Source organism: Limanda limanda, chromosome 8 (assembly GCF_963576545.1).
Source record: "Limanda limanda chromosome 8, fLimLim1.1, whole genome shotgun sequence".
Lineage (NCBI taxonomy): Eukaryota > Metazoa > Chordata > Actinopteri > Pleuronectiformes > Pleuronectidae > Limanda > Limanda limanda.
In genome coordinates this window covers 28,515,314-28,529,629 of record NC_083643.1, presented here as the reverse complement: position 1 = coordinate 28,529,629, position 14,316 = coordinate 28,515,314, and the positions used below count along the sequence as shown (strand labels likewise).

General features: G+C 40.0%; 1 protein-coding gene across 3 annotated transcripts in view; it reads left to right on the top strand.

The window, feature by feature from the left end:
* LOC133009189 (septin-7-like) overlaps positions 1–14,316 on the top strand; it is a 44,051-nt gene that overhangs the window by 19,188 nt on the left and 10,547 nt on the right. For all 3 annotated transcript variants that reach the window (XM_061076611.1, XM_061076610.1, XM_061076609.1), the window contains exons 3-8: positions 1,384–1,490; positions 7,241–7,341; positions 8,023–8,157; positions 10,618–10,735; positions 11,035–11,127; positions 11,611–11,707. In XM_061076611.1, the coding sequence (XP_060932594.1) occupies positions 1,384–1,490; positions 7,241–7,341; positions 8,023–8,157; positions 10,618–10,735; positions 11,035–11,127; positions 11,611–11,707 (651 nt within the window). The remainder of the gene's footprint in view (positions 1–1,383; positions 1,491–7,240; positions 7,342–8,022; positions 8,158–10,617; positions 10,736–11,034; positions 11,128–11,610; positions 11,708–14,316) is intronic.

The window sequence follows — 14,316 nt, the reverse complement described above, 5'->3', positions numbered from 1 at the left end:
TTGCATTTTATTCCACACTAACCAGTTAAAGCAGAACAAGTCAATCTGGAGCCCTTTCAGGAGCCCCAGATATGGCTCACAGATGCTCTATGATAAGAGCAACAGAGCTTTGCAGTATTCTACACATTTTTCTTATTTGTCAAAAGCAGAAGGATTTCTTTGAGTGCAGTAGTGTCTCTGTCTGTTTGCAACACTGCTATTCAGAGTCAAAGATACATGATATACACTAACTGTCACTTCAAGGTAAAATCTGTTTTATTTTAACAACACAAAAAAAATTGCTTAACTGTTACAGGGATTTAACAGTTTAAACGACTGGTATGTGGTAATTCAATAGATTCTGATGGACATTATCCTCAGTCAATCCAGGTTTTACACCGTTTTTTTAGAAGTTCATCTATCATTTGTTCGAGTATGGCAGTGGATATTTCCTGGAACTGTGCTCCAGCCCTGTAACTGTCTAGTTCAGTAGGTACCACACATACACCTCACATATTGGGGCGGCTGTGGCTGAGGGAGTAGTGCGGTCGTCCTCCAACCAGAAGGTCGGCAGTTTGATCCCAGTCTCTACCCATCTGTGTTCTTGGGCAAGAGGCTGAACCCTGAATAGCCACTCATAGAATAAAAAAGTGCTGCTTTGTCGCTTGTTTCACTGCAACTTACTGGAAAGCCATGATGCTTCCAAGTCCAGCAGTAGTGGCTCAGAGTGGTGCTGAGGTCTTTTTAGGACAGACAGGCCTCCTTCCCTCCACCCAAACTCTTCCAACGCACTTTTTTCATGAGGCACGAGCCACCGGCTACCCCATTAATCACAGCATTTTTTGTGTGTGTGTGCGCTTGTGCATTGTTTATGGTTGGAATAGATGTGCGCTTTGTCAAGTTATTGTTAACTGTGTGTTTGTGTGGCTGCTCTTCGCATCTTAATGGGAGTAGGGAATGGAAAGTTGGCACAGTAAGGAGAGAAACAGTAAGATTTATGTTATAAGGGAAGCATTGAGTGAGAGGGATAGAAAGAGTGGATAAATGGGGATGGTGCGCAGGAGGGGGAGAGGAAAGGCTTTATTCCCTCTATTTGAAAGCTTCTCTTGCTGGCAGCCGAGCTCCTGACTTTTTTCCTTTTCCAGACAATTAATCAACTCTATTTCCCAGCTTCAGCCCGGTCCTCCCCAGGCCCTGTGTGTGTAAGAATGTGTGTAATGCAGTGTGCTTTTGTGTATGTTTTTTAATGCATGTATGATTGTCGTCTATACTTCTCAACTCTCATAGCTTTTTTTCATAAAATGGAGACAGCTTTACATTTATAATCTTACCCACTAATATTACCCAAATACATATATAAACAGATATGTATTCTGTTGTAAAATCCACTGTCTGTGTCCTTAGGTGAGTCTGGTCTTGGGAAATCAACACTCATCAACTCACTGTTCCTGACTGACCTGTACTCTAAGGACTACCCTGGGCCATCCCAGCGCATTAAGAAGACTGTGCAGGTGAGCTTATTCAATCTTTAGCTCTATTGTAGCTTCATTCGTGTATGTGTGAAGAGAATGAGAGATGGAGGGACATAGAGGGAAAAAGCAAGGCCACAGGGCCTGGTTTTGTCCTTTTATGGTCATGACAAACTGAGGCTGAGAAGGAGGCTACATCTGGGGCAGCAGAAGACAGAGGGAGGTAAGAGAAGCAATTTGGGAAAACCATAAAGGACTGGGAAAGAGAAAGGAAGAGAGGGAGTAAAAAAAGAAGGAAACCACTCTGTGGAGGGAGCAAAGGGTTGAGGGTAAAGGAGAGTTGAAGCCAGGAGCAAATGCATGAAGGATGCAGGTAGAAGATAAAGTGTGTGTATGTGTTAAAGAGAGAGATGTGACAGTGGAGAGACAAAGAAAAACAAGGAGTAGAGTGGGAAGAGTTAGGTTCACAATATTTGTATACCACCAGAATGCATTTGAAACATAACCATAACGATTTAAATAAAGTATAGATTTTCTGTTTGAGTTTCTTATCAAACACACGACCGAATGAATTGATGAGCTGGTGTACCTGTCTCTCACTAACCGACCTGCCTGTGCTATCACTGTGTAAAGTGAGTCTTCATGAGCCGAGGAGGCATACACCTTTCAAATTCAATGTTTCTCTGTTGTTTGCCTGACACAGGGCATCAGGAAGGACTCTGGTTGTCCAGTGTGATTATCTGGTAACTTAAAAAACAGGCATCAAATGGTCAAAAGGCTGTAGTCATAAGGTTATAAGAATTGACAGTGATGTGATTTGAAACTGGAAATGTCGAGGATTTCTAGTATCATTTGCAAATATTTTTGAAAATCTGTGACTCCAAATTGTGGAAAGGTACATCCTGTCTGCTTTATTTATCTTTGAGATGTGTCTACAACTTGATTGGATTCGACCTGTGACAAACTGAACTGATTTAAAAAATGCAAGTGAGAGACATCCAGATGTGTTCGTCAGGACGAGACAAAAAACCATTAGATCCAAGAAACCCTCTGTAGACCTTCATCATAAAACTATGGCGAGACATTGCCAAAGCTTTTGAAGAAGTTTGGAAACACCATGCCCTCCACCCAAACGGAATAACTAGACAAGAAGGTTCTAAGTCAGGGAGGTGACCAAGAACCCAATGGTCACTCAAATAGGGGTGCAATGATTAGTCGACGTCGTGGACAAAAATTGATGACAGGAATAGTCGCCGACGAATTTACTCGTCGATGATTCGTTGGCACGTGTTTTTCAGAAGAAGACTGTAGTTTCGTTTGTTGGTGTTTTTATTGCTGTACTTTCCCTGTCATTTTTGTTAAAAGGAAAAATGAATACTTGATTTTTAATTTATTTGTTTTATTAGCACTTTGCCTGTCCTTGCTTTTAAATGGACAAAAACTTGATTTGTGTTTGCTTTTGTGTCAACAGTACCCTTATATGCAACAAAGTTTATTAAAAGAAATTTTTTTTGAATGAAGTATCAATTTTTATTGCCTTTATTTGCCTCGGACAACCTCAAGCTAAATTTAAAAGCTGTTTGCTAAATAAGAGCAATTGAGAATTTGTGTCATTCATAATCCGATTAGTCGATTAATCGTTTCAATAATCGGTGACTAATCGACTATCAGAATAGTGGTTAGTTGCAGCCCTACACTCAAAGGACAGTGTTGACATCTGTGTACCTGCTAGTTCATTTTGTCCTTGCATACAGTGGTACCAACTAAACATGAGCTCCACTATACTACAATAGATCCAATAGTTCATGAGGTGAAACGATGGATCTCCTCATCAGGTAGACCAATAAGGTGGACGTTGCTCACCACCTGGCTAATACCATGCTTCTGGTGAAGCATAGTGGTGGCAGCATCACACTAGGGACGGCACTTAGGTGGCGATACGATATGTATTGCGATTCTGTAAGTATTGCGATTCGATATTACGATTTCCTGGGATTTCTTTTGGTTATTTTTTTTTTTTAAATACTGGACCATGGAAAAATGTTGAATCATACCTTCAAATACAACACAGTCAAATTCACTTAGAGCTTTACAAGTTTTATTTCAAATATTAACATTAACTTAATGACTGCCGGGCAGCCAATAGAGAAAATAAATAAAAATGTTCCCTATTATTGTATAGCCCCTGTCAACTGCACACAAACTGACAGATTAAGAAATTTAAGCCACCTAGGCTACTTTTAAACAATAAATAAAAGGTAAATTAAATAGAATGAATAAAAGTTTACTTAAAATATAAACTTTGAGATAAACAAAAAGTAGGCTATTGTTGTTTGCATGTAGGCGATACAAAGCTAGTGATTGGGTATGTTTAGATTCTTGTGCAAAAACAAGAGCTGGACAACATGCTCTGGGGTGATGTTGCTCCCCCCATATACCCCCCGTATAAACCAATAAAAATGTTTAAAAAAATCCTGTACCCTGGTACAGTGGAAGCTGTGAAGGCACATCAGGTGATGCCCCTGTGTCTTTTGCATCTCCACTTAACAGCACTTAAGTTGTGTTCCAGTCTAGGCAGCAGTACATTGCTGAATGCACTCTGCTGGGCGAGACTGAAAACAGTAAGATCCTTTTGCTTCAGACTCCTTTTCGGTCCGTCGCTCAGATTAAACCTCATGTGAACCCCACAGGCACAACATGGGTATAAACGCATGTAACAGTTAGCATGTGAAAGTTTGTTTGCCATGGGTGCTGTGGTCTGCGGCTGAGGCGGAGAGACGAGGTCAGAGTATTTATATTCCAGAACAATCTTGTGTTGTGTCGCTCACTCACATTCCCCCAGATCAGATTTCTTTTAAATGATAGTGTTGAGACTGACGGCATTCTTGTGGTTTTCTCTCAATCTGTTTTCCTTCACAGAAAAAGTGGGAATACCAGAGTTGGTTTTGAGATGGATGACATGTCATGCACAGACACTTACAGTACAAACACACTCTTTTATCACACATGCTTGATGCACAATTAAGTTCAACTATGTCAAGGAACTGTGGTGGAGGATATATTTGCATATGCTCAGCTGTAAAGTCAGACAGATTATCTCAAGGTTTGTGGAAGCTGAAGAATGTTGTGTTAGAGTGAGAGGGCTGTAGTTTGAGTTAAAGGGGGATCCTAAAATAAATGGCCTTGTCAAAGTATGAGGCAAAGTGTGGGACGAGTGGCAAGCTGCATGAAATACTGGATCTGTGCAAAACTGTGTGATGAGTTAGAGTGGTTGTGTCTGCTTTCACTGTTTCAAGCCACAAGCAGAAATCCATCATGTTATTTTCAATATATCATATACTATTAAAATTAATTAATCAAGATTAATCACCAAAATGTCTAAATACCGGAAAAATCCCCATTTTCTATGTTTATTGTTGTGGGAACGGAAAGATAAATGACAGAAGGCGGATATATACATTTAACATTCGTTTTTTTATTGATGACAAGCCCAAATGATAGCGTTATTAAGATGAAAAATAAAATCAAACCAAAACATACCACACCATACTTAAATGTGTCTGTCTCTTTGCTATGCATTTGAGCAAACACAGGATTTTTTTTAGATCAAATTCAGTTGGGGCATCTTATCAGTTGCTCTTTTTTAAAAAAAATTAAGGAAATTATTTTCTTAAACAAACAAACAATGTGAATGTGCAATCTGAATCTGAGCTCATCTGTAGAAGCAGTGTTGAGCCAGTTCACACTTAAAAAGAACGAGTTCCAAGTTCAGTTCATGCAGGTGTAAATGCACTAGTTCATAGTACATTTTTTATTGGGATGATTTAGGTGACAAACGTCCGGCCATGTGTTTGGTTATGAATCAAAGCCTCTTAAACTCTGGAGCGAATCAAACAAGCACTAAGTGACTTCATGTACTGATCAGGTCCTGATAACTAGTGATGAGTGTTTATTAGTTCAAGTGACAGCAGAGTGGAGGAGGACACAAGAATTCCAGCTCGGTACAAACCAACTGCAGCTTCTGCTCTGATCACTGAGTAGCTGGGACCAGAGAAACTCTGTGTTTAGCTGTTTTGCAAAGTCACTGACCGGCTGCTTCATGTGAACGAGCTCTGATCTCACTGCGTGTGTCGCTCTGAGCGAGTGAGTTGTGACGGGTATGGGTACACGGAGCGGTTCATTCTGCGAATTTGTTAAAATAAATTAACGAATTAATCCCACAAATTAATCATCCCGCATTAACGCGTACATTTTGAAAGCACTAATCGTATTAATATATATGGATCTTGAATTACCGGCACTGCTTTTTATCTGGAGCAGTCTTCCATGACGATCCAGAGATCGCTGCATATTTTTCCAACAGCATTCATGTCATACTTGACATTTTGGTCACAACCTTATAGTTTTCTAAAATATTTTATGGTTAAATGTATAGAAGATATTCACTGGCAAAAGATGTCCAGATACAGCGCAAGCATCTTAGACTAAAACTAATGCTTCGTCAAGCACACCTCTGGCCTACCTTTAGCCAAAACTCCACCCTCAGCTGCACAATGACAAACTTTTAGTACTCAGTGCCCTATCTTGCAACATTCCAAAAGTTGTTTCACGTACACTGTCTGTGTCTTTGTGAGTTTCAGACCAGTACAGCTGTCATTTTTTCCATTCGGTGCCATCGTTCTTTAAATACAAAGTGCACTTCTGCCCGTATGAGCACCCATGGTATTATTTGAGCTTTGATATATTGAGGCAGTTCAAACCTGTTCTTATATCAGTAGTGCAGTACGGTGACATTATTCATTATCAAGATAGTAATGTGTTCCTAAAAGAAGGTGAACAAGGAATGTACACTCTTATTGTTAAACATTGATGATCTGTTTAAAAGTGATACCATTTCCTCTGTAGAGGAAAGTTCACTCTTGCAACCTGACAAATCTGCCAAGGTGTAGCCTGCTTTTACAGTGAATGGGAGGTGGCACTCTTTATTACTGAATTGCATGTCATGCCCCAAATCACACCCAGGATTAGTTAGTAGGTATTTAAACTCCACTGTTACCGACAGTTTAGTTCTCTGCATTTCTGCAAAAATTCTGTCCATGTTCATTTCTAATTACTTTTACAGCGCACATTCTCATGCATAAATCATAAACCAAGTTTTGATAGCGTAGTTGTTCACTTATTTGCCGATGCACTACACATGTTACCGGAGGATACCACTAGAGGGCACACCAGAGAAATCTGACTGTATATCATTTCTGGATTTGCATGATGTAAATAATAAACATGGTGAATCTCTCTTAATTTCTGAGGAAGTGCACAACCATGTTTCCATGAGGGGTTACACTTAATGATTGAATGCATACCCAGTGATGGATGGATACCATCTCCTCACTGGTTATTACTATTCACACTGAATTTTTGCTGCTTAGAGGAAGGAAATATTGTCTGAATCCTCCCAAATACAACCAGCAGATAATGGCTCTCCCAACAGGTTGTGTGGGTGCAGAGTGATGATGTATCACCAGTGCTCTGAGTGGGAGCTGATGATGTCACATAATTAAACATGCAAGCCAACGTGTGCGGGCTCGTTTGTGCCAAATTGTATTCTGAAGTGTAATTCCAAAGTGCTAAGTCAATCATAGAAGTATTATCAGAATGTCTCAACAACTAGGATCCGAGCATGACATAGGCCTCAATACAGATTCAGAAGGCAGAGGCTGTGACATGAATTTATGTTTTCAACAAGGCAGGGCACAAATATACTTAAATGTATGGCTGTTGCTGTGATTCAGGTGGAGCAATCCAAAGTGCTGATCAAGGAAGGAGGGGTCCAGCTGACACTCACCATTGTGGATACACCAGGCTTCGGAGATGCAGTGGATAACAGTAACTGGTGAGTAGATTTCATGCCTCAACGCTAGTGCCAGGCAGTGGCTGGATGCATGTCCGTCTGTCCGTCTGTTCACATGTCCGTCCTGCCTATTGTTGTGAACAGGATATCTCAAGAACGCCTTGAGAGTATTTCTCCAAATTTGGTACAAACTCATGGTCTCAAGGTTTAACTGAAAATATTTTGGAGGTTAGCATTCAAGGTCTCTGTGACACTTGTGAACATGATATTTCTGCAACACTTCATAGGGATCCTGTCAAAATTGGTGCAAATATACACTTGGACTCACCAATGAACTGATTAGAATTTGTTGGTCAAAGATCACTGCAAAATTAAAAATTAATTAAAAATTAACACTAAAGGATTTTTTTATTAAATTTGGATATAATGCTCAGTTGGAGTCCCAGATTAAATTATTTCATTTACAAACCCCTTTATGCCTCGTAATTCCATTTTAAGAAAACACTTGTGTGTCTTATAATATACATTATATATAATATTTCACTGAGACAAACAAATTAACTAATTAGATTTGGATGGTCAAGGTCACAGTGGCCTCATATTATTGTGAATGCAATGTGTAAGGAACACCTGGAGGAACTGAAATTACATTGGTTGTCAGAGGCATCAGTCTGATCGTTTTTTTTTTATCTTCCTCTTCTTCGTCTCCTTCCATTTTCCCAGTTGGCAGCCTGTAATAAACTACATCGACAGTAAGTGTGAGGACTTCCTGAATGCAGAGTCGAGGGTAAACCGCAGATCCATGCCAGACAACAGAGTCCACTGCTGCCTTTATTTCATTGCGCCCTCTGGACATGGGTAGGTACTGCATGTGATGAAAGTGCAATTGGATGAAATTTATGTAATAGGGACTGAGTAAAAAAAAAAATAATGTAAGTCGGGCACTTACTCTAACCAATGAGCCGTCAGTGTTGTGAGGTTCATCGTTGTGTCACATCTCTTAATACCCCTGATGAATGAAGGTTAATCATTAGCACCTAGTCAATGCCATATTATGTTGAATCAGATGTGATAAGTTCTGTAAATAGTTGTGAAATATATTTAAATGTATTTAAACTCTCCGCTCTGTCTCCTGTACTTCGGTTGCCCTCATCATCATGTTATACAGTTTTTATGTTGTCCAGAAGACACTTGTTTGTAATCATGGGTTATCTAACGTTGTTCTCGTTAAGTTGAATTCACAACGCATTCCCAGTGAGTGTGCTGATGCAGCGTTAAAGTCTGTTGAAAACCTGCAGATTCTTAGCCATGTCTTCAGTTCGTTTGACTATTTCTGCAGTTCCACTTAGCTCCTTCTCTTTGCAGCACATATAGTGTCTGTGCCTTAGACGAGTAGGCTAGCAGCCAGTGTTTGTGACCCACAAAGGTTATATAACCCACTTCTGCTCATGCTCAGTAGAGTTCTGCTCTCCGTCACTGAGTCACCCAGTCAGTGAGAGTGAAGGCTTCTACCAGAGGAAAGCATCTCCTCTCAAACAGACTCTCTCTGTCCTCTGACAACCTGCATTGTCCGTCACAATTTTAAAATGTGGATCTATGTTTCCACATTGACATAATCTTTTGTACAAGGAGTTTTCTCTCTCCACAGTAGCCTAGTGTTTGCTCGTTGTGGTAACTGCTGGGTTACACTATAATATAGTATGGTCTTGACTTTAAAGGGTCAAATTCCTTCAGTAATGTATGTTGTGAGTTGGCCCTTTACAAATAACTTTCAATTTAAATCTTTAATCAATTGTGTTTGGTTTTCTGTCATTATACAGTCCAAATTTTAAATTATACCTACTAAACATTTACATGTTAACACTGTCATTGTGAGGCATGTGAGTGTCCTGATTTTGCAGTCTGTGTTAATATTTATTTGATAGCAGTCAGTTCAGACTTGTTCCATAGTGGAAGTTTGAAGGGGATACTACAGGTCCTAGCCTCACTGCCGTCGTGACTGATGTGTATAAATCCCAATCAAACGGCCGAATGGTCTGGATTCATGCTACATGAGCGCATAAGCCCAAAACATAATTTCCTCAGTTCTACTTCAAACTTGTTCCTCTACTCTATATCGTATAAGTATATAGTTTCCAAGCATTTGGCTCATCCCGTTAAACAGTTTGCATGTTGCAGACTTCAAATGTCACGGACATGTGGCAGTAAAAGCTTGAACTCTGGCATCAGCCATAAAGGTTTGTTTCCAAGCTTTGCTTTGGAAAGATGGGAGAAGTTCCAACAGTGAGTCTTTCTCTCACTCCTGCTTCAAATATATCACTGTCAGTGGACAGATGATTTATCATTTTACAGTGAAAGGAATAATATTTCAAGATCACAGAAGTGCCTTGACAGTTGGTATCTTCTCAGGTCCTCAAGTATGACCCGCCACAGACCAGACACTCTGCAACTATGCTGCAACACACACTGACCTGAGCCTGTAGTAGCTCATTCACACACACTTTCTGTGTCCCTGCGAACTAGTGAACCCCCGAACAGCTGTTTCTTGCCGTCTTTGTGTTTCTGCATTCCTGGGAGGAGTAGCTCTCATCCCCTTTATTAACACACATTACACAGACGTGCACACATGTTACAGAACCGTGCCCCCAACATAGCATGCATCCTTTGCATGCACTTAAATTTATTTCATATCGGCACAACTGGATATCAGCACAGTTATACATTTATAGAGTTTTCTTCCATTATGCTGCACATACTCACTCTCCCACTCACTGCCCACATTGGCAGAGAGCCCACCAAACTGCCTGACCGAAGTCGCTGGCCACACAGCTGAATATCAGTCCAGCTGAGATGGAGAGCCCACCGTGGTATTACAAAGTCTAACCCTCTTAAGCCATGTCACCACAGAATAAGAACAAATAATGCATGAAGTCAGTCACACTCTGTCTGCTTTATTGTGTCTTTGCTGCAAGCTACCTTTAATGTACAGTTGTGTTTGGCCCTCTACTGGTGACCCACTGAACTACATTTTAGCGACACAGGAAGGAAGTATAGGTCTTTCCTTTGGAATTATTCCTGTAAAGGAATTCTTCTATACAAGGATAATCTCAATAACATCCACCAATGTTCGATTACAGTTTTATTGTTTACAGGGTTAGGGTTTAAATATTAAAGATTAAATTAATAAAATACATTTTCTTCAGTGATAAACCAACTAAGCATTGATCAGCTGAGTAGAAAATGACTTCCATTAACTTGTTAATGAGTTTGGTCATCAGCCGCTTGCAGCTCTGACAGTTCTTTCTGTACCCCCTTCAGTCTGAAACCATTGGACATAGAATTCATGAAGAGACTCCACGACAAAGTCAATGTCATCCCTCTCATTGCAAAAGCCGACACTCTGACCCCTGAAGAGTGCCAGCTCTTTAAAAAACAGGTAAGTGTTTTTATCACATAAGAGGGATAAGCACTGCCGATATTCCACACAAGACAATTTGTAGCATATGTGGCATCTTTTTTAAGTAATAATTAGACATTATTAATTATCATTATTAATTAAGCTTAGCTTAGAATAAATAATGGAAGTTGTTAAAAAACACTGAAAAATGTCCAGTTCACAACATTGTTTAAATCTATAACTTGTGGAACTAACAGAGAAATTAAAGTTAATTTTCAATCTACAAATGTATGCAGGCCTATGTGAGTGTTGTTCTGATTACTCTATCCCTTCCTCAGATAATGAAAGAGATACAAGAACACAAAATCAAGATTTATGAATTCCCAGACACGGAGGATGACGAGGACAACAAGCTCATCCGAAAGATAAAGGTAATGGACCACACAGTCTTGTTAGTAGTTTAATACCTGCCTCTGATTGATCACAGCCGGAAGACGGGCAGACAGAGAGGGAGGGAGAGAGTCAGAGACAGCCAAAGGTCAGGCTGTCCTTTGGTCATCCAACCCCTGGAGCTGCCTCTTCCCTCCGCACGGCAACCAAACTCATAATTAACTTTATAGACAAGCGCATTGAAGAGGGATTGTTCTCCATGTGACTCTCTGCCCCAGCTACTGTTTCTTCTGGCATGATATCCACCAAACATGGTTTCTTATTTTTTAACGGTGATGTTGGTCATCACAAAGACAGAAGGTTTAAGTTTAAGTCAGATATATTTGTGTCATCAGGTGTGTATGGTCAGTGGCCACTGAAATCAACAGTCACACACTTAATGTGAACAGTCCTCTAAACCGCTGGGAGCTGACGGAAAGTTTTGTGGGTTAAAAAAAACCAAGTTGTGTGTGTTCCCCCTCCAGGAGAAGATGCCTCTGGCTGTAGTCGGCAGCAACGTGGTGATTGAGGTGAACGGCAAGAAGGTCAGAGGTCGCCAGTACCCATGGGGCGTGGCAGAAGGTAGGTTCACCAAGGTCAAACTGCCAAACAGAACTGTAAATTTGTGGCCAAGCGACAAAGGGAGGTGAACTATAGAATATATTTCAAGCCTTCTGAGAGAAAGTGTTAGGGATGTTTTTTTACTCTACACGCTGTTTGTCATTGCACCTTTGTCAGACAGTGACTGATCCTGGAGCGAAGCATCAGGAGTTTGATGTCTTTGAGATTGTACCTTCTTTGTTGGAGTGGATGAAGCGTGATATTCCTTAAAGTGTTTGGCACACAGTGCATGTTCTCCACACGTTTTTACTACCAGGCAACACAATGACATATAAACTCAGAAATAGGTGTAACATAGACCCATCTGTTAATCAAACCCTGGGAGAGTTTTCATCCCCTGGTGGTTACTCTCCCTTTATTTCCACACCACCGCTGTCTTGCGTATTTATCCACATGTCTCATGGTGTGGTTGTGCTTGTTGAGTTCTAATTTTCTATGTCAGGATAATGAAGGTTTATTTGAGCCAGATGTGACAGCCTCAGTCGCTGCTTTCCATCGTTTGCTGCTTTCATCGTATTTTTGGATGCCCTATAGGTTTTTTGTATTATCCCAAGAACTCCCAACCTTTCCAGATAACTATACTGATCCGACTTTACAGAGCCAAATCACTACTGATGGTGAGCTCTACCTGTGAGGTAAAATAATTTCACTTAAAAAGTAGATCTTGGATGACTTTGAGGTCATGACATAAGATGTCTGATGGCCCACCTCCACATTGTAGCATCCTGATGAAGTTCTCTGCTGGTGAAAAGCTGTAGTAAATGGGAGGAGGTGTCTGGTTGTCTATACCCTCCACAATCCAACAGAAGGCGAGGGTGAATTGGATGTTTAAAACCCCCAAAAAACTATATTTTTGATTTTTATGTGGTTTTCGTTGTTGTTCATTGTTCCATTGGCTTTGTTAGATAGCAGCGGCAATAGAGAGGGGACTTTGGAATTCGTCTTTGGTGCCTGAAACCTAAAACCACAACGTCATCCCAGTGTGATGAGTATCTTAGTTATGTGGCAGTTATAACGTTGTTATTTTATCCTCCCACCATTGTTCTCTTCAACACACACAAACACACAGTCTTTTTGACAGTGCTGCTCTCGATCCTGATAAAGATACTTAAAAACAAGAATAGACAGAGTGCGTTATGGGAGCAAGCGCCGACTGAGCCAGCTGACATCACCTTTTCACCATTAGTCAGAAGAAAGTTTTCATGCTCACTCTGGTGTTTTCATATGTGTGTGCAAGCCCTCTGAAAGATGATCTGCACTAGCGTTCTTGATATAAAGTCATTTACCTTTGTTGCTCTGTGGTTGACCGTTTATCAGTCTTTCACTTTTTCATTCTTTCTTTTCTCTCTTTGTTCTTTTTGCTTTGTCTATTCTTTTCCATGACTGACAGAGGGCATTTTTGGTAAACAAAACCATCTTTCACTTTATTTCAACCTCATTTTCTCCCCCCACTCCTCCTACCTCTCGAGTGTCCACCCAAATTCTCCATCCCTCCTCTCCATCCACTCTTCTTCTGCTGTGCTGTCTCATCATTAGGCTGATGGTCAAACCAATGCTCTAATCAGACTTGGGCTAAATACTCACTAAAACCTTTCCAAAAACTTGAATGCACCAAATTTTAGAAACATCATAAAAAAGAAGAACATGGATACATTGTGATACAAGTGTGAACACATAATATTTTGATATTAATAAAGAACGTAAGACACTAACTTTATTCATGTGTCCCTGAAAGAATGTATGCCCATATGCTCTAGTACTAATGCTGAATAAGCCTCTTAATGAAATGTAGCTTTGACCTTCTAATAGAAATTATTAGTAAATATTTATTTTCTTATATTTAACAGGTTAATTATCAGTGTCAGTGCAGCCAATCTTGTTAGGTTTAGTCTTCACTGAGACACTACTTGGATTATACACATTATCAACTCATTTTAGTTTATTAGAGAAATTGATTTGTCCACAAGAGAGCACTGACAAGTTCATTTTGAAAATGTGAAAGCTTTTTCCATATCTTAGTCTTAAATCACAAGTTGCAACAGTTCTTTTTAGATTCCACCTCAACAGCGTGCAGTATATCACACAAAAACCCACACACCAGTTCACAAAGGAAAATATAAACCAGGCTGCACCAAAGTAAACCCCTTTGCATTGCTTTCTCACGTGCTAAAAGATTATTAGGATTTTATTCACAGCCTACAAACTATTTAATCAATACTTACAGTGTAAGAAGCCAGTAATCCAGCAGGGGGACACATGAATAATTCTTTGTAATGTCTTGGTTCTTATCACTTAATTTTAAAGTCAACCAAGACGATCTTTTAAAAATCTCATAGATTGTCACATCTTTAGTCTTATTTTCATGGTTTGGTCTGTCATTTATCTCTAGTGCATTAATACTGCACTCTCCACAGTAATCACTGAGATCTGGGAATTACTACATCAAGGTCTGACGGGGCAAGAAAGAATGATCAAGCAGATTGTAAACCAACCAACACTTTACCTGGTTTATTTAAACCATTTTGTCTGGGAGTGAAGCGAAAGTGAGCCTGGCTGAAATGTTGCTGACA